Genomic DNA, 20,308 nt, shown 5'->3' with positions numbered 1-20,308 from the left:
GGAAGAAGGTGCAGAGTCCGGGTTGGGTGAGGGCCTTAGTTAGCCAAATCCGGGGCCCTCGGCCCACCCAGCTGCATCTGCAGGTTGACGTGGTAACCCTGAAAGCTGCAGAGCGCCCGGCCCATGTGGGAGCAGGGGTAGTGGCGTGGATGGAGGCAGCCAGGGACAGAGCTGCAAGGTTGAAGGAAACAGGGCTCCAACCATGATAGACCATTTGGCTCTAGGGTCCCCTCTGGCTCTCAAACCCAGCAGTTCCACTTTGTGGGGTTTTCCTACTAGTACACTCACTCCCAAATGTCTACTGAGAGATTTCTTTAAAGATATCACTTGGGGAATTCCCTGGCTGTCCAGTGGTTAGGACTCGGTACTTTCACTGCCGGGGCCCGGGTTTGATCCCTGCTCAGGGAACTAAGATCCTGCAAGACACACAGTGTGGCCCAGAATATATATATATATGTATTAAATATATATATTATATATATTATATGTACATAATATATATGTCACTGCTGCACAGTTCATATCTTAATAAAACTGGAAGAAAAAAGAAATGTACAAAACTGAAATAAGTAAATAATATGGAGGGGCATTGTGGGGAAGCCATCACTGCTGCAGCAAGACTAGAAACCAAAATTTCTACCAGTACATCAGTAGGGAACTGGTTAAATCATTTATGATCTATCCATCCATGCATTACAAGGCTTAAATGAATTAATACATATATATTAATATACATAAAGTGCTCAGAATAATGCCCGGCCCATAAATAAGCACTAATGTAAGTTAACTGCAACCGCAGTGTAATAAAACCATTTGAGAGAGTAGGATCTATATATGCTGTTGAAATGAACTATAAGATACATGAAGTGGGGGAAAAAAGTGCAGAGCAGAATGTGGAGTATAGCGGCATCTCCGCGTGTGCGTGTGAGTGGGTGGGTATGCGTACACCCACCACATGTGTTTAAAGAGGAAGAAGTCAGGGACTTCCTTGATGGTCCAGTGGCTAAGACTCCGAGCTCCCAGTGCAGGGGGCCCGGGTTCAATCCCTAGTCAGGGAACTAGATCCCGCACGCCGCAACTGAAGATCCTGCATGCCGCAACTAAGACCTGGCACAGCCAAGTAAATAAATATTTTTTTTAAATAAAATTAAAAAGATGAAGTCAGTAACAGTGGTGGATATTGGGGAGGGTAGCTGGGGGACTGAGGTCTCAAAACTTCGAAGCAGTTCACTTTCCGTGATGTTCTAGCTGTAATGTGCATATTATGATCACTGTCCTACCTGGGCCCTACCCTCATTTCCCTATGGGGAGACGCAACCCAGATGGACCATGGGATTGATCAAGGTTCTGTGTAAGTGCTCATCAGAATTCTCCCTGGTACATCTTTTTTTAATGTTCTCATCAGTTTGTGACTATTTCTAATCTTTTCTTTAGTCAGTATAATAAAGGAGTTTATGTAAAAGCAATTCATCATACATAAATAAATAATTCTCAGACTTCTGTAAGAACTACAGTTTTGCTAATGTTTTCTTAAATCTTTTTACTGTTTTTGATAACATCAGTCATGACATGGGGCCAGTAAGATCTGTAGCAGGCAAGGAAAGACGTGCTTTGCTGAGGCTCTTGTTTCTCTAAGGACATACGTAGGATTTCTTCTTCTGAATTTTTCTTCTAAGGAAGCCATCAGATGCTAAATGCTTTTGTATAAGAATGTTTATGGGCGGGGGGCGGGGAGCTTCCCTGGTGGCGCAGTGGTTAAGAATCTGCCTGCCGATGCAGGGGACACGGGTTCGAGCCCTGGTCAGGGAAGATCCCACACGCCACGGAGCAACTAAGCCCGTGCGCCACAACTACTGAGCCTGCACTCTAGAGCCCGCGGGCCACAACTACTGAAGCCCACGCACCTAGAGCCCATGCTCTGCAACAAGAGAAGCCACCGCAATGAGAAGCCCGTGCAGCACAACGAAGAGTAGCCCCTGCCCGACACAACTAAAGGAAGCCCGTGCACAGCCACAAAGACCCGATGCAGCCAAAAATAAATAAATAAATTTATTTTTTTAAGAAAAGATTTTTCAGGGAAAAGTTTTTTTTAAAAAAAGAATGTTTATCAAAACGAAAGAGTCTGTATAAATTTTGGCAAAGCCGTAGGAAGCAGTATTATATAATCATTAAAATATTTAATATCCTGGGGAAACGGTCACGACATGGTGAGTGGAAATGCAGGTTACTCACGCTGCTAGTAGGAGGGTGAGTGGTACAACCACTTTGGAGAGCACTCGATGGTATTTAGGTGCAGTGTTCTGACCCTGTGGCTTAGTTTTCCCTTCTTCGGAGTACTGCAGAGAAACTCCGTGCTTGCTGGAGAAAACCTCCGTAAGAATGTGTACAGTAACCGTATTAACCACAAGCTGGAAACAACTAAATGTCCAGCAACAGGAGAATGGATAAATGAACTGTGGTATACACTATTCAGTACTTAGATTTCACTAAGCTCTACTACAGGAAGTAGAGGTACATGTTTCAACCTGGATGAACCATGAATATAAATATTGAACAGAAAGCAAGTTGCAAAGGATTTGCACAGCATATAGAGTATGACACCATATGTAAGGTACATAGACTATATATCTCTATGGTTTAAAAGACATGGAAATACTCTTCCGAAATGTCAGTGCTATGAAAAACCAAGAAAAGCAAGAAGTCTTCAAGATTAAAGGGGACTAGAGAGAGGTGACAACTAGTGCAGGGTGATGTGCTGGATTGGATACGGGACTGAGGCAAGAAAGACTGGACATCGTTAGGACAATTGGTGGAATGTGTCTACTGAGGGTCACATAATGGTATTCTGTAATATTAAATTGCTTGGGCCGAGAACTGCACCCTGGCTGGTAGTGAAATGTCCGTGTTTTAGGGAATAGGGACGTCTATTACTTACCTGCAAATGGTTTAGGAAAAATGTGTGTGTGTGCATGCGTGTGTAACGGAAAGAGCATGAATAAGAAAAGGGGCGAAATGGCAACAGTTGGTGAATCTGAGTAAAGACTGTGTGGGAGTTCTCTGTATGCTTTCAACTTTTCCATAAGTCTGAATGATATCAAAATTTTAGTGAACAATAAGCCTAAGAAGATACTATATATTGTTTATGGACACATGGAATACATGTTGCAACACGTAGAAACTATGTCCTCCACTTTCAGGGCCGTGCTCCCTGTGTGTGGGAGCTGTAGCAGAAATGTATGAAAAGTCCTAAAACTGTTAAGATTTGTTCACTTTGGCTTGTGAATTCATGGGTGATCATTAGTATTATCATACTTTCTATATGTTTGAAGTGGTTCGTAAAAATAAATTTTAGGTATTGTTTTCTTTTTCTTTATTTTTTTGGTTGCGTCAGGTCTTAGCTGTGGCATGCGGGATCTTTTGTCGCGGCGTGTGGGCTCTTTGTTGTGGCACGCGGGCTCCTCTCTAGTTGTGGCGTGCGGGTTTTCTCTCCCTAGTTGTGGCACGTGGGCTCTGTAGTTTGTGGCACGCAGGCTGTCTCACTGAGGCGCATGAGCTCAGTAGTTGTGGCTCACGGGCTTAGTTGCCCTGCGGCACGTGGGATCTCAGTTCCCCGACCAGGGAACGAACCTGCATCCCCTGCACTGGAGGGCGGATTCTTTACCAACTGGACCACCAGGGAAGTCCCCATGAAAATAAATGTTAAATTCAGGTTATAAAATTACGAATATATGATTAAGTTTTAGTACATCTAAGTGGTGAGGGCTTTAAATTTTCTTTTCAAAGAAAACAATGCTAATGTTAAGTGACCAAAGTGCAAAATTACAGAAATGATAGGATCTGACATTTTATATTTATATTTCATGTGTATGCATGCAAAGAAAATCATCTGGAAAGGAAAACATCAAAATATTTACACTGAACCTGGTAGAATATAGTGACTTTTTAAAATTTTTCATTAAACTGTCTTCCAAACTCTGTTGAACATGTATGAATTTTGTTACCAGAATAGGAAAAAAAAACAATTAAAAAAAAATAGCCTTTGGGAACTGTCTTAGAGTAGGCCAAGGGCAGCCAAGTGACCTCCAGCAAGTGGCCCTCAGGCTCCACCCTGCCTGCCATTAGCCCCGCCCTCACCCTCAGACACATACATTCCTGCTTCTGCCCTGCCCTCTTCTCCTGCCCCGCCCTCAGCTCCACCCCCTGTCCTGGTTCCACCCTGCCATTGGCCTGGAGGGTGGGCCTGCTCTGGCCTGTCCCACCTCTGCCCCGCCCATGCCCAGCAGCATGCCCAAGCCCCCTGGCCAAGCTGCCTGTCCCTTGCAGATCGGCTTCACCACCGACCCACGCATGGCCCGCTCCTCACCCTACCCCACCGATGTGGCCCGAGTCGTGAATGCTCCCATTTTCCACGTGAACGCGGATGACCCGGAGGCAGTCATGTATGTGTGCAAGGTGGCAGCTGAGTGGAGGAGCACCTTCCACAAGGACGTGGTGGTGGACCTGGTGAGTGACCTTAGCCCGTGTCCTGAAGAGAGGGGTCAGGGCTCCCTAGAGCCAGGGCACCTCACTGGCCCTCCTGAGAGCGCCTGCATCTTCGGCCTGGGTGACCTGACCTGGGGAAGAAGTAGTTGGGATCCTGTCCCAAGATAGTTCCAGGTCACTCTCGTTTCATCTCATGTGACAGTCAAAGCAATTCTAGCGAGTGAAGGAGAGAGAGACAGGACCCTAATTCTAGAAGAGGTAAACTGAGGTGTCACATAGGAGACATGGGGCAGGTCCTCGTGGGTCCTGGGTCCCGGCCCACTTGGTCCCTGATGCTGGCGTCTCCTGGCTGTGTTCAGGTGTGTTACCGACGCAATGGCCACAACGAGATGGACGAGCCCATGTTCACACAGCCGCTCATGTACAAGCAGATCCGCAAGCAGAAGCCCGTGCTGCAGAAGTATGCCGAGGTGCTGGTGTCGCAGGGCGTGGTCAACCAGCCTGAGTATGAGGTGCGTCCCCGGCTCTGGTCCCAGTGGGCCTTTCCAGAGCCACGGAGGGATAGAGAAGGCCCACCACAGGGCAAATGCTCGCTTTTGCAGAGTAATTAGGATCCAAGTGAGAACATGTGAAATATTTACAACTATAGCATTTCGGTGCCTAACTTCTTGGAGAGTCCAGGCTACTGAGGAGTTGCGTGAGGGAGGTGGGACCTGAGAGCACTTTGGCACAAGGCAGTGGCCTCCTTGGCTTACAGAGTCCAGGGCACAGGGATGAAAGGGCGAGTGGCTGATGAGGGATCCAGCTCGTAAAGGGCCTGCTGTGACCTGGTCAGTTCTGGCTGCTTGTGAGTGCGAAGGCCCACGCAGGGTGACGGAGAGAGCAGAGCAGGGCTGCGTATGAGCAAGCTGAGTCGGAAGTACAGGGGAAGATCAGGGGCTGTGCTCAGAGCCGTGAGAACTCGTCGGAAAGAATATGGCGAGAGGGTGGATGGGGACAGGGCTCCAACTTTGAGCAGGATCTGCAGCAACTGTGGAGAAGCAGCTACGGGAATGAAAACAATAAAAGGGAAGCTTCCCACAGACCTCACCGGGGTGACGCGTGTTGAGAGGAGAAGGCCTGGAGGCCAGTGGAGTCTGAGGGACTCTGCGCTCAGGAAGTGCAGGCGCACACTGGCCGTGTGGCTGGTGTGCCCTGTGCAGAGCGGCCCTGATGGCTGTGTCGGGCCCGACCCTCCAGGAGGAGATCTCCAAGTATGACAAGATCTGTGAGGAGGCCTTCACCAGGTCCAAGGACGAGAAGATCTTGCACATCAAGCACTGGCTGGACTCCCCCTGGCCTGGTGAGTGAGGAACGTCACCAGTGAGCCCCCTCCCCGCTCCACAACACCCTGTGGGCCCTGGAATCAGACCCCTGACTTCGGCTCTCGGTCCTGGCCACCGCTCCACAGCGTCTTGCGTGTCCACGGCTCCTTGAGGACTGACACCTGTGTGTCAGCTTGTCCCTTCCCTGCTAGGCTTCTTCACCCTGGACGGGCAGCCCAGGAGCATGACCTGCCCCTCCACGGGCCTGACGGAGGATATCCTCACACACATTGGGAACGTGGCCAGCTCCGTGCCTGTGGAGGACTTCACCATTCACGGAGGTAAGGATGCCACCCGGACCTTTGGAAGTGTTGGGCCGAGTCCAGTGCCAACTGTGTCCCAGCATGAGACCAGTCCTCGCCCACCTTAGGTCCCTGCTTTGTTCAAGGCCGGGGTGGCTGGATGAGGGCAGCCCTCACCTCACCTCACCCCTGCCCGGTGAGGTCCTCAGCCAGAAGAGCAGTGGAGGAAGGGACAGGATGTCACAGCCTCTCTGGCCTGGTCTCCACACTCAGCTCCCTTCCCCACTCTCCCGGTGAGTCAGGACTCCCAAAAGCTGGGACCGAAGGAAGCTCAGCTCTTGTCCCAAGAGTGTGTGCCAGGAGGCTGGTGAGCACCCTGTCTCTGCAGGGCTGAGCCGGATCCTGAAGACCCGTGGGGAGCTGGTGAAGAACAGGACCGTGGACTGGGCTCTGGCAGAGTACATGGCTTTTGGCTCCCTCCTGAAGGAGGGCATCCATATCCGGCTGAGCGGCCAGGATGTGGAGCGGGGCACTTTTAGGTAATGGTCTCGGTGTTCTTGTGGGCCCTTCAAAGCATGGGAGGTGGAAAGGAAGGGCTCTGGAGCTCCTCTCCCAGAAGAAAATCGCTTCCAGGAGATAGTCATTAGATCCCATAATGGCTCAGACCCAGAAGCGCCCTTTCCCTGCTCCGATTAGACGCTTCTGTTAAGAACGGGGCTTTGTGCTTCCGTGGCAGTGCACAGGGCTGGCGTCTGCCGCTAATCTGTGCTGTTCTCCGTCAGCCATCGCCACCACGTGCTGCACGACCAGAATGTGGACAAGAGAACCTGCATCCCCATGAACCACCTCTGGCCCAACCAGGCCCCCTACACCGTGTGCAACAGCTCGCTGTCCGAGTATGGGGTCCTGGGTGAGCACCCCAGCCTGCGAGGCCCTCCTCCCTGCCACCTCCCCCCTGCTTCCCCTGCCACCCCTTCCCCTCCTACCCTCCGCCCCACTCTCCCCCCACCCCCGCAGCCCCCTTTCCGCCCACCAGCTGACTCCTGCCCGGTCTTCTCCCTCCCTCCTGCCCTGCAGGCTTTGAGCTGGGTTTTGCCATGGCCAGTCCTAACGCCCTGGTCCTCTGGGAGGCCCAGTTTGGTGACTTCCACAACACGGCCCAGTGCATCATCGACCAGTTCATCTGCCCGGGACAAGCCAAGTGGGTGCGGCAGAACGGCATCGTGCTGCTGCTGCCCCACGGCATGGAGGGCATGGTGAGGCCCCCACCCCTTCCCGGCAGACCTAGAACGTGGGAAGGGCCTGCCTAGGGCCCTGGCTCCGAAATCGGCACCGTACGGGCTCTGCTGGTGTTCCTCACCTCCCTTGGAAGGCAAGAGGCAGATCCTGCTCCGCTGCTGATGAGAAGTGGCGGTGCGGACGGGGACCTCCCAGACTCCGGCATTCCCTGTTCTCTTCCCTCCTGCTCCGCCAGGCCCTGTGGGGGCTTGCTTAAGAATCGGGTTTGGAAACCAGGAGGAACCAGGAGTGCTGGGCCCTGTCCTGATGTGGAAACGCCCCCTCCACGCTCCATGTGCAGGAGGAGAAGGAATTAAACTGCCAGCAGTAAAGAGACAGTTTGGTGTTTTTCAGACCAAAATGAGCCAGTTGGTTAAGGAAGAGATGTACTGAATGCAACGGTCAGCATGGGGGAAGCTCCTGATCTGTAACTTGTGTGTCTGGTTCCAGGGTCCGGAACATTCCTCCGCCAGGCCGGAGCGGTTCCTGCAGATGTGCAATGACGACCCAGATGTCCTGCCGGTGAGTGGCGCACCTGGGAGTCTGTGGGCAACTCTGAAGGCACGACTGCTCTGTGCCTCCCAGGAGTCGCAGGTGGGCCCCGAGCCTGCTGGTCTCCACCAAGTGAGAGGCCTTCTTAGAGCACAGAAGACAGTGCCGGGCTGCCTCCTGTCGTCCCTGCTGCTGTGGAAAGCAGAGGCGCTGAAAGCTACAGCAGAAGCTTCTAGGAGTGATACTGCCTGTATTTTGATTCAGGCAGACAGTTTAGAGGAAAGAACTCGGGGGTGATTGTAGTGAAACTTTAAGAGCGAAGAGGAAATTTTGGGGATTCTGTTTCTGAGGAACATCAGAATTGGTTTTAGGTAGAACCTGTGTCTGTCCCAGGCCAGGCAGTAGTTTTCAGAGAAATAGGGATTACATGGGACTGAGAGTCCCACTCAGAGCGTGGGGCTGGCTGGCTGAGCTCTCGTCAGTGTCCCCTGTGTGTGCATCTCTGGAGGAGCTGTGGCACCCTAAGGCTGAGGCCGTGAGGCCCTCTGCCTTGGTGCCCCTGCGCCGGGGCGCTCAGTGCCTCCGGGCCTCTGGCCCTTCCCCTCCTTGCTCCAGGAGCTTACGGAAGCCAACTTTGACATAAATCAGCTGTATGACTGCAACTGGGTTGTCGTCAACTGCTCCACCCCTGGCAACTTCTTCCATGTGCTGCGTCGCCAGATTCTTCTGCCCTTCCGGAAGCCGGTCAGTTGGCGGTGTCCCAGCTCAGAGAGGCCTGGCCTGAGAACTCCAGGGCCCCAGCCCAATGGGAGGATGGACCTGTGGGCGGGTGGTCGTAGATGGTGCGTTGAGCTTGGAGGGGAGCTGAGCCCCCGCAGGGGCCAAGGGAGCAGAGAGTCCCCAGGAAGCAGTCTCCTTGGTGAGGTGTTGAAGGGTGAGTAGGAGTGTGAGTGAAGGTCCAAGGGGAGAAAGCCCCCTGCTGCTGCCGGCCACAGTGCAGGGCCAGGCAGGCCCATGGGACAGGACAGCCCTGGCCACAGGCCAGGACGTCCAGGAAAGGCTCAGGGGTCTTCCCCAGGTATAGGGTATGGGGCACCCAGGGCTCCAAGCAGGCTGGGACAGACCCTGGAGGAGTGGATGCCCAGTGTCTCAGGGCAGAGGAGAGGGGACAAGGGGAAACCGCATCATCCTGTTTTCCTTCTCTTTTCACCTCTAACCTGCGGATCCCCCTGACCGTAGAGCTGGGAGGGCAGCACTAGACGCCTGTTCTGAAGACGAGGCCTGGGCAGCCCCTTGCTATCGGCCCTCCTTCTGGAATCCTTAGAACCTGAGCCTGTGCTTCTGTGTTTCAGTTAATCATCTTCACCCCCAAGTCCCTGCTGCGGCACCCTGAGGCCAGATCCAGCTTTGATGAGATGCTTCCAGGTAGGCCTGAGGGGGGTGGGGATTTGGAGGGGGTCTTCACTGCTACTCTGTGGGGGGCTTATACTTGTCAGTCTCACTCTGGTCCTTGCCACATTTTTTGGTTGTTGGGTAAAGACCACTGAACACGACAGCCTGGATGTCAGAGCTCATGTGCAAATTGGTCAAACACCATGTCTCGCGTCCCACTGGGGTCTGTGGCCTCTGCCTGGGTGCACCCCCCGAGGACTCTTTCAGAGGCATTGAAGTGAGTCTGAGGTTAGAGTTCACGCTGCTGCCTGGGCACTGCTACTGGGGGGCTGATGGCAGCTCACCGCCAGGGACGGAGGAGAAGTACCGGTGGATAGGGCCTGCCAGGTAGCATGGCAGCTCAGTGGTGTGAGGTGAGGCCCACAGCATTGAGATTTACCCCCGGACAGCAGACATCAGGTGGCTGACACAGGGCACAGTGGCCCCGCACATCCCCGGGCTTACAAGGCCAGGGGAGCCCACTTGCTTCCAGCCATGGAACCCCCTTTAATCTTCGGTCAAGGTAAACCCCTTCTTTGTTTTTTTTCCCATTTTTTTTTTATTATGGTGAAATATACATAATATGAAATTTACCATCTTAGCTGTTTTTAAGTGTACAGTTCAGTGGCATTAATAAACACATTCATGTCATTGTGCAACCATCAACCCCGTCCATCTCCAGAATTTTTTCATCTTCCCAGACTGAAACTCTGCACCCATTGAAGAACTCCCCCATCACCACCCCTCCCCCAGCCCCTGGCACCCACCGTTCTGCTTTCTGTCTCTGTGGGTTTGGCTCCTCTAGGAACTGCATGTGAGTGGGATCATACAGCGTGTGACGGGCTTATTTCACTCAGCACAGTATCCTCAAGGTTCATCCATGTTGTAGCAGGTGTCAGAATTTCCTTCTTTTCTAAGGCTGGATAATGTTCTGTTGTATTTATATACCACTTTTTGTTTATCTGTTCATCTGTCAGTGGACACTTGGGTTACCTCCACATTTTAGCCATTGGGAATAATGCTGCTATGAACATGGGTGTACAAATCTCTCTTCAAGACCCTGCTTTCAATTCCTTTGGGTATATACCAAGAAGCAGATTGCTGGGTCATATGGTAATTCTTCAGGCATACCATACCGTTTTCCATAGTGGTTCACAGCAATACACCAGGGTTCCAGTTTCTCTACGTTCTTGCCAGCACTACTGTTTTCTGGTTTTGTTTTCTTGGTTTTGGTTTTTGTTTTATAATAGCCATCCTAGTGGCCATGAAGTAGTATCTCATCGCAGTTTTGATTTCTGTTAACCTAATGGTTAGTGATGTTGAGCGTCTTTTCATGTGCTTCTTGGCCATCTGTATGTTATCTTTGGAAAAATGTTTAAGTCCTTGCCCATTTTTTAATCGGCTTCTTTCTTTTGTTGTTGGGTTGTAAGATTTCTCTCTATTTACTGGATGTCGATGCCTCTTATCAGATACACGACTTGCAACTATTTTCTTCCATCTGTGTGTACTCTTTTTTATTTTTTTTCCAGGCCTGTTTGTTTGATTGTTTGTTTATTTATTTGCTGCACTGCATGGCATGTGGAATCCTAGTTCCCCAACCAGGGATCGAACCCGTGCCCCATGCATTGGGAGTGTGGAGTCTTAACCACTGGACCACCAGGGAAGTTCCTGTGTGTTGTCTTTGGATGCACAAAATTTTTTAATTTTCATGAAGTCCACTTTTTCTCTTTTTGTTGTTGTTGTCTGTGCCTTTGGAGTCACATCTAAGAAATCACTGCCAAATTCAATGTCATGAAGCTTTTTTTTTTTTTTTTAATAAATTTATTTTTGGCTGCAGTGGGTCTTCGCTGCTGCGTGAAGGCTTTCTCTCATTGCAGCGAGTGGGGGGCAGCTCTTCATTGTGGTGCACGGGCTTCTTATTGTGGTGGCTTCTCTTGTTGTGGAGCACAGGCTCTAGGCACACAGGCTTCAGTAGTTGTGGCACGTGGGCTTAATAGTTGTGGCGCACGGGCTCTAGAGCGCAGGCTGAATAGTTGTGGCGCATGGGTTTAGTTGGTCCGCAGCATGTGGGATCTTCCCAGACCAGGGACCGAACCCCTGTCCCTTGCATTGGCAGGCGGATTCTTAACCACTGTGCCACCAGGGAAGTCCCAATGTCATGAAGCTTTTGCCACATGTTTTCTAGTTCTGTAAAACATGCCATTGGTAATTTGATAGGGATTGCATTGAATCTGTAGATTGCTTTGGGTAGTATAGTCATTTTCACAATATTGATTCTTCCAATCCAAGAACATGGTATATCTCTCCATCTTTTTGTGTCATCTTTTATTTCTTTCATCAGTGTCTTATAGGTTTCTGAGTACAGGTCTTTTACTTCCTTAGGTAGGTTTATTCCTAGGTATTTTATTCTTTTTGTTGCAATGGTGAATGGGATTGTTTCCTTAATGTCTCTTTCTGAGCTTTCATTGTTAGTGTATAGGAATGCAAGAGATTTCTGTGCATTAATTTTGTATCCTGCAACTTTACCAAATTCATTGATTAGTTCTAGTAGTTTTCTGGTGGCATCTTTAGGATTCTCTATGTATAGTATCATGTCATCTGCAGACAGTAACAGTTTTACTTCTTCTTTTCCAATTTGTATTCCTCTTATTTCTCTTTTTTCTCTGATTGCCGTGGCTAGAACTTCCAAAACTATGTTGAATAATAGTGGCAAGAGTGGACATCCTTGTCTTCTTCCTGATCTTAGAGGAAATGCTTTCAGTTTTTCACCATTGAGAATGATGTTAGCTGTGGGTTTGTCATATATGGCCTTTATTATGTTGAGGTAGGTTCCCTCTACGCCCACTTTCTGGAGAGTTTTTATCATAAATGGGTGTTGAATTTTGTCAGAAGCTTTTTTCTGCATCTATTGAGATGATCATATGGTTTTTATTCTTCAGCTTGTTAGTATGGTGTATCACATTGATTGATTTGCGTATATTGAAGAATCCTTGCATCCCTGGGATAAATCCCACTTGATCATGGTGTATGATCCTTTTAATGTGTTGGTGGATTCTGTTTGCTAGTATTTTGTTGAGGATTTTTGCATCTATATTCATCAGTGATATTGGTCTGTAATTTTCTTTTTTTGTAGTATCTTTGTCTGGTTTTGGTATCAGGGTGATGGTGGCCTCACAGAATGAGTTTGGGAGTGTTCCTTCCTTCCTCTGAAATTTTTTGGAAGAGTTTGAGAAGGATGGGTGTTAGCTCTTCTCTAACTGTTTGATAGAATTCACCTGTGAAGCCATCTGGTCCTGGACTTTTGTTTGTTGGAAGATTTTTAATCAAGGTTTCTATTTCATTACTTGTGATTGGTCTGTTCATATTTTCTGTTTCTTCCTGGTTCAGTCTTGGAAGGTTGTACCTTTCTAAGAATTTGTCCATTTCTTCCAGGTTGTCCATTTTATTGGCATAGAGTTGCTTGTAGTACTCTCTTAGGATGCTTTGTATTTCTGCGGTGTCTGTTGTAACTTCTCCTTTTTTATTTCTAATTTTATTGATTTGAGTCCTCTCCCTCTTTTTCTTGATGAGTCTGGCTAATGGTTTATCAATTTTGTTTATCTTCTCAAAGAACCAGCTTTTAGTTTTATTGATCTTTGCTATTGTTTTCTTTGTTTCTATTTCATTTATTTCTGCTCTGATCTTTATGATTTCTTTCCTTCTACTAACTTTGTGTTTTGTTTGTTCTTCTTTCTGTAGTTCCGTTAGGTGTAAGGTTAGATTGTTTATTTGAGATTTTTCTTGTTTCTTGAGGTAGGCTTGTATTGCTGTAAACTTTCCTCTTAGAACTGCTTTTGCTGCATCCCATAGGTTTTGGATCATCACGTTTTCATTGTCATTTGTCTCTAGGTATTTTTGGATTTCCTCTTTGATTTCTTCAGTCATCTCTTGGTTGTTTAGTAATGTATTGTTTAGCCTCCATGTGTTTGTGTTTTTTACGTTTTTTTCCCTGTAATTGATTTCTAACCTCATAGCGTTGTGGTCGGAAAAGATGCTTGATATGATTTCAATTTTCCTAAATTTACTGAGGCTTGATTTGTGACCCAAGATGTGATCTGTCCTGGAGAATGTTCCGTGTGCACTTGAGAAGAAAGTGTAATCTGCTGTTTTTGGATGGAATGTCCTATAAATATCAGTTAAATCTATCTGGTCTACTGAGTCATTTAAAGCTTGTGTTTCCTTATTAATTTTCTGTCTGGATGATCTTTCCATTGGCGTAACTGAGGTGTTAAAGTCCCTTACTATTATTGTGTTACTGTCTATTTCCTCTTTTATAGATGTTAGCAGTTGCCTTATGTATTGAGGTGTTCCTATGTTGGGTGCATATATAATTGTTGTATCTTCTTCTTGGATTGATCCCTTGATCATTATGTAGTGTCCTTCCTTGTCTCTTGTAACATTCTTTATTTTAAAGTCTATTTTATCTGATATGAGTATTGCTACTCCAGCTTTCTTTGATTTCCATTTGCATGGAATATCTTTTTCCATCCCATCACTTTCAGTCTGTATGTGTCCCTAGGTCTGAAGTGTGTCTCTTTTAGACAGCATATGTCTAAAAGCCTGTGTCTTTTGGTTGGAACATTTAATCTATTCATGTGTAAGGTAATTATCGATATGTATGTTCCTATTACCATTTTCTTGTTATGGGTTTATTTTTGTAGGTCCTTTTCTTCTCTTGTGTTTCCCACTCAGAGAAGTTCCTTTAGCATTTGTTGTAAAGCTGGTTTGTTGGTGCTGAATTCTCTCAGCTTTTGCTTGTCTGTAAAGCTTTTGATTTCTCCCTCGAATCTGAATGAGATCCTTGCCAGGTAGAGTAATCTTGGTTGTAAGTTCTTCCCCTTCATCACTTTGAATATATTGTTCCACTCCCTTCTGGCTTGTAGAGTTTCTGCTGAGAAATCAGCTGTTAACCTTACGGGAGTTCCCTTGTACGGTTTTTGTCATTTTCCCTTGTTGCTTTCAATAATTTTTCTTTGTCTTTAATTTTTGTCAGTTTGATTACTATGTGTCTCAGCGTGTTTCTCCTTGGGTTTATCCTGCCTGGGACTCTCTGTGCTTCCTGGACTTGGGTGGCTATTTCCTTTCCTATGTTAGGGAAGTTTTTGACTATAATCTCTTCAAATATTTTCTCATGTCCTTTCTCTCTCTCTTCTCCTTCTGGGACCCTTATAATGCTAATGTTGTTGTGTTTAATGTTGTCCCAGAGGTCTCTTAGGCTGTCTTCATTTCTTTTCATTCTTTTCTCTTTATTCTGGTGCACGGCCGTGAATTCCACCATTCTGTCTTCCAGGTCACTTATCCGTTCTTCTGCCTCAGTTATTCTGCTATTGATTCCTTCTAGTGTATTTTTTATTTCAGTTATTGTATTGTTCATCTCTGTTTGTTTGTTCTTTAATTCTTCTAGGTGTTTGTTCTTTAATTCTTCTAAGTCTTTGTTAAACATTTCTTGTATCTTCTCAATCATTGCCTCCATTCTTTTTCATCTTCACTGTCATTATTCTGAATTCTTTTTCTGGAATGTTGCCTATCTCCACTTCATTTCGTTGTTTTTCTCGGGTTTTATCTTGTTCCTTCATCTGGTACAAAGTCCTCTGCCCTTTCATTTTGTCTGTCTTTCTGTGAATGTGGTTTTCCTTCCACAGGCTGCAGAATTATAGTTCTTCTTGCTTCTGCTGTCTACCCTCTGGTGGATGAGGCTACCTAAGAGGCTTGTGCAAGTTTCCTGATGGGAGGGACTGGTTGTGGGTAGAGCTGGGTGTTGCTCTGGTTGGCAGACTCAGTGAAACTTTAATCTGCTTGTCTGCTGATGGGTGGGGCTAGGTTCCCTCCCTGTTGGTTGTTTGGCCTGAGGCAACCCAGCACTGGAGCCCACCCAGCTCTTTGGTGGAGCTAATAGCACCAAGGAGTACTTCCCAAAACTTCTTCTGCCAGTTTCTTTGTCCCCACGGTGAGCCACAGCCACCCCCTGCCTCTGCAGGAGACCCTCCAACACTAGCAGGTAGGTCTGGTTCAGTCTCTTCTGGGGTCACTACTCCTTCCCCTGGGTCCCGATGCACATATTACCTTGTGTGTGCCCTCCAAGAGTGGAGTCTCTGTTTCCCCCAGTCCTGTTGAAGTCCTGCAGTCAAATCCCACCAGCCTTCAAAGTCTGATTCTCTAGGAATTCCTCCTCCCGTTGCTGGACCCCCAGGTTGGGAAGCCTGACGTGGGGCTTAGAACCTTCACTCCAGTGGGTGGACTTCTGTGGTATAAGTGTTCTCCAGTTTGTGAGTCACCGACCCACCATTTGTGGGATTTGAATTGATTGTGATTGCGCCCCTCCTGCCATCTCATTGCGGCTTCTCCTTTGTCCTTGGATATGGGGTGTCTTCTTTGGTGAGTTCTAGTGTCTTCCTGTCAACGATTGTTCAGCAGTTAGTTGTGATTCCAGTGCTCTCACAAGAGGGAGTGAGCGCACGTCCTTCTACTCTTCCATCTTGAACCAATCTGCGCATGTTTCCTTCTAAGTTATAATTTCAGTCTTGTGTTTAGTCTTTAATCCATTTTGAGTTAGTGTGTCTGTATTGTGTAAGGGTCCAGCTTCATTTGCATGGGGATATCCAGTTTTCCCAGCACCATTTGTTGAAGAGATTCTCCTTTCCCCATTGAATAGTCTTGGTTCCCTTGTCAAAATCATTTGATCATATACATGAAGGTTCATTTCTGGTCTCTCTGTTCTCTTCCATTGGTCTATATGCCAGTACCACTTTGATATTGTAGCTTTGTAGTAAGTTTTGAAATCAGGAAGCATGAGTCCTCCAGCTTAATTTTTCTTTTTTCAAGATAGTTTTGGTGGGGCTTCCCTGGTGGCGCAGTGGTTGAGAATCTGCCTGCTAATGCAGGGGACACGGGTTCGAGCCCTGGTCTGGGAGGATCCCACATGCCGCAGAGCAGCTGGGTCCGTGAGCCACAACTACTGAGCCTGCGCGTCTGGAGCCTGTCCACAACAAGAGAGGCCGCAATAGAGAGAGGCCCGTGCACCGCGATGAAGAGTGGCCCCTGCTTGCCACAACTAGAGAAAGCCCTCGCACAGAAAAGAAGACCCAACACAGCAAAAATAAATAAAAAATAAATTAATAAACTCCTACCCCCAACATCAAAAAAAAAAAGTTTTGGCTATTCAGGGTCCTTTGGGATTCCATGAATTTTAGGGTGGACTTTTCTATTTCTGCAAAAAAAAATGTCACTGGGATTTTTTTTTAAAGATGTATTATTTACTTAGGAGGTGTTGGGTCTTTGTTGCTGTGTGCAGTCTTTCTCTAGTTGCGGCGAGCGGGGGCTACTCTTCATGGTGGTGAGCGGGCTTCTCATTGCGGTGGCTTCTCTTGTTGCAGAGCACAGGCTCTAGGAGCACGGGCTTCCGTAGTTGCAGCACACGGGCTCAGTAGTTGTGGCTCTCAGGCTCTAGAGTGCAGGCTCAAGTAGTTGTGGCTCACGGGCTTAGTTGCTCCACAGCATGTCTGATCTTCCTGGACCAGGGCTCAAACCCATGTCCTCTGCATTGGCAGGCAGATTCTTAAGCATTGCGCCACCAGGGAAGTCCCTGTCATTGGGATTTTGGTAAGGATTGCATTGAATCTGTAGATTGCTTTGATAATGTTAACATCATGGCAATATTAAGTCTCCCAATCCATGAACATGGATGACTTTCCATTTATTGGTATCTTCTTTAATTTCTCTCAGTAATGTTCTGTAGTTTTCAGTGTACAAGTCTTTCATTTTCTTGGCTAAGTTTATTCCTAAGTAATTTTATTTATTTGACACTGTTTTGAATGGGATGTTTTTTTCTTAACTTTCAGATTGTTCATAGAAATACAACTGAATTCTGAGTGTTGATTTTCTATCCTGTAACTTTGCTGAATTTATTTATTCAGCAAAGTTATTTATTAGTTCTAACAGGGTTTTTTTGTATGTGGAATCTTTAGGATTTTCTACATGTAAAACAAACAGATAATTTTATGTGTTCCTTTCCAATTTAGAGACTTCTTAGTTTTTCTTTTTTTTTTTTTTTTTTTGCCTAATTGCTCTGGCTAGAAATTCCAGTGCTATGTTGAATAGAAGTGGTGAGAATGGACATCCTTGCCTTGTTTGTGTCTTAGGAAATTGCTTTCAGTCTTTCACCATTGAGTATGATGTTCACGGTGGGTTTCTCATATCTGGCCTTTCTCATGTGAAGGTAGTTTCCTTCTAATCCTAGCATTTGCGTGTGTACGTGAATGTGAGCATGTTGTGTGTTGCTTATGTGTCACTAAGGGAACCCCTCATTTTGAATGCAGCTGCCTGAAGTCGCCCTTGGTCACAGGGGAATGGTCCTGGCCGTGAGCATCTGAGTATTTGCTCTAGTTTCCAGTGTGGAAAGTTTTAGTATTTGTAAATTCATGAGGAGTCTGAGCGAGTGGTCATGGGGTGGTCTTCTAGACCTAGTTGTCCCTGAAGTCTGAGATAGGTCATTCTGAAGAATGAACTGATGTCACTTGCTCTCCAAGGCTGGCCTTGCCTACCGTGCCCGTTAGGCTCTCTCAGTGTGGATTAATGCAAGGGCATCACAGGCTGGCAAGAGGGGGAGAGTGGTAACCCTCAGAAACTAAATGTTCTGGTGTCAGTTGTGGCACAGCCCCACCTCATGGAAGGAGGGCCCTGGACATCCTCAGCCAAGTCCTGAGCAAACCCCAAGCTGAGTGGATTCTCTTGTAGGTACCCACTTCCAGCGGGTGATCCCAGAAGATGGCCCTGCAGCCCAAAACCCAGAAAACGTCAAGAGACTTCTCTTCTGTACCGGCAAAGTGTACTATGATCTTACCCGAGAGCGCAAAGCGCGGGATATGGCAGAGCAAGTGGCCATCACGAGGATCGAGCAGGTGAGGGCAGGTGGTGCCCAGGCCGGTCCTGGCGTTCTTCTTCTGGGTGTCTGGACCCCAGAGCTTTCCGAGAGTTTCCAGAACATCCTTTAGGGGTCACCGAGCTCCTCACCTGTGACGCCAGCCTCGCCCAGTACTCTGAGCACCTTTTCCTGACAGGAGCTCCTCTCTCTCTCCCCAGCTGTCGCCCTTCCCCTTCGACCTCCTGCTGCAGGAGGCGCAGAGGTACCCCAACGCCGAGCTGGCCTGGTGCCAGGAGGAGCACAAGAACCAAGGCTACTACGACTACGTGAAGCCCAGGCTGCGGACCACCATCAACCGCGCCAAGCCTGTGTGGTAGGGCCGCGGGCAGTCGGCCGGGGCCCGGGGAGGGCAAGGAGGCCTGGGCCCCTCGCTGGCCTTCGCCATCTCCGCTCACTGTCGCTCCCCTCAGGTACGCTGGCCGGGACCCAGCGGCGGCTCCAGCCACCGGCAACAAGAAGACCCACCTCACGGAGCTGCAGCGCCTCCTGGACACGGCCTTCGACCTGGACACCTTCAAGAAGTTCTCGTAGATGCTGTCTGGGCTGCTTAGGCCGCCCTCCACCTCACGACTGCCCCTTGCTTCTCCACTAAAGAATAGTGCTCCGCGCCGCCCGCACCTCCGCCCGTCCCTGCACCACACGCGCCCCTTGCTCACTTAGGAATTAGGCTGCTCTCCCCCTCACGTGCTCGGCTGCCCCCCAGGCCAGATGCTCCCCGGGCTCTGACTTCTGTCCAGCTGAGCGGCCTTCATGGAGGCAGTGGGGAACGGGAGGAGGAGAAGCAGCCCCCGCAGGTGTCCTGGGAGGGTCAGATCTGCCTTCACCCCCCCAGATCACCCCCAGGACCGGCCGCATGTGGCATACCCTTGTGCTGGTGGTCCTGTCACCCAGCAGGGTGGCTTCCTCTCCTCGGGCTGAGCCCCAGGCCCCTCGGAGGAGCCACCACTGTCAGAGGCTTTGTGGGGAGGGAGGGTTCTGTCAGGACCCTCACCATGCAGTAAGCAGAGGGCACTGCCGAGGGGTGGCTGGTGGAGACGGCCCGAGACTGACCTGCACAGAGAGGGCAGGTCCGCTCTCTTCAGCTTCCACTTCCTCCCCTCGAGAGGGTCCCGGGCCGTGCACAGGGCCTGTGCGTGTTCCACCCGCCTGGGGCTGGGTGGCACCTGTGCCCGTGGGGTGGGGTGTGCGTGGCGGGAAGCGCCACTCGGGGCTCTAGGGCCAGGGCGCAGGCTGCTCACCTGGGTCCTGCCCTCCCGTAACCTCCAGTTCCGCCTCCTTTCCTCTTTCCTTCTACACGATGGAGACTCCGAAGCATCCTTCTCTCTGCTGTGCCAAAGCTGGTCAGGAGGGGGAGAGGAGGGGCAGGGGTGAGGGGCGGCACCGGGCCCAGGGGCCAGCTCCCCTGACCTGTCACAGGGACAGATCTGATTTATTTATTTTGGTTAAAAAAAAAAAATAACGAAAACAACTTTGCATTGCATTTGGCTTGACCCATAAACTAAGTTATCCTTGGGCCTGTGTGGTGTCGTTCTTTCTGCTCCACCCCAGGCGCCTCCCCCTGCCTCCGCCTCCTCACTGCAGGGCCTGCGTGCGCGGGTAGCACAGGGGTGGCAGAGCCGCCGTCCTGCCTCTGGCCTGGCCTCCCCGTCATCACTGTTGCAGACTGTGTCGGACACACCCTGGTTTCTGAGCGTCCCCTGCTCCCAGGTCCCCCAACACGCCACCTAAAAAAGTACTCTGCAGTCTGTGCTTCAGCCAGCGTGCGTGGTGGGCTCGCCCTGGGACGCTGTTAGCAGCCTCCAGAAGCCCAAGCTGCTCATTGGACCTCTGGAGGGGAGCCGGCAGTGCCAGCCGAGCCCTTGTGAGGCCGTGTCCCCTCTTGACAAGAGCCCCACTGCCTTCAGCCCACAGCACGCCAGCCTTGGTTTTCTGGGGGGTGGAGAGGTCCCAGCACTGAAAAAGAGCTCAGGGAAAGGCCTGGGTGTGGACATGGGGGTGCCCTCCAGCCGTGCATGTCAGTGTGTGCACATGCGTGAGTGTGTGTGTGTGTGTATGCGTGT

The 20,308-nt window shown here is 49.2% G+C and overlaps 1 protein-coding gene across 9 annotated transcripts in view; it reads left to right on the top strand.

Annotated features, from left to right (window-relative positions):
- OGDH (oxoglutarate dehydrogenase) overlaps window positions 1-19,760 on the top strand; it is a 75,960-nt gene extending 56,200 nt beyond the window's left edge. For all 9 annotated transcript variants that reach the window (XM_067043024.1, XM_059074605.2, XM_059074606.2 and 6 more), the window contains 13 exons: window positions 4,324-4,503; window positions 4,842-4,994; window positions 5,722-5,824; window positions 5,999-6,127; window positions 6,477-6,627; window positions 6,871-6,998; window positions 7,166-7,344; window positions 7,817-7,888; window positions 8,474-8,602; window positions 9,211-9,283; window positions 18,062-18,225; window positions 18,407-18,561; window positions 18,659-19,760. In XM_067043024.1, the coding sequence (XP_066899125.1) occupies window positions 4,324-4,503; window positions 4,842-4,994; window positions 5,722-5,824; window positions 5,999-6,127; window positions 6,477-6,627; window positions 6,871-6,998; window positions 7,166-7,344; window positions 7,817-7,888; window positions 8,474-8,602; window positions 9,211-9,283; window positions 18,062-18,225; window positions 18,407-18,561; window positions 18,659-18,779 (1,737 nt within the window). In that variant the 3' untranslated portion in view covers window positions 18,780-19,760. The remainder of the gene's footprint in view (window positions 1-4,323; window positions 4,504-4,841; window positions 4,995-5,721; window positions 5,825-5,998; window positions 6,128-6,476; window positions 6,628-6,870; window positions 6,999-7,165; window positions 7,345-7,816; window positions 7,889-8,473; window positions 8,603-9,210; window positions 9,284-18,061; window positions 18,226-18,406; window positions 18,562-18,658) is intronic.
- Window positions 19,761-20,308: the final 548 nt, after the last annotated feature.

This window comes from Kogia breviceps, chromosome 9 (genome assembly GCF_026419965.1).
Source record: "Kogia breviceps isolate mKogBre1 chromosome 9, mKogBre1 haplotype 1, whole genome shotgun sequence".
Classification (NCBI taxonomy): Eukaryota; Metazoa; Chordata; class Mammalia; order Artiodactyla; family Physeteridae; genus Kogia; species Kogia breviceps.
Note: the sequence above shows the minus strand (reverse complement) of the source record. Positions and strands in the feature narration are given on the sequence as shown.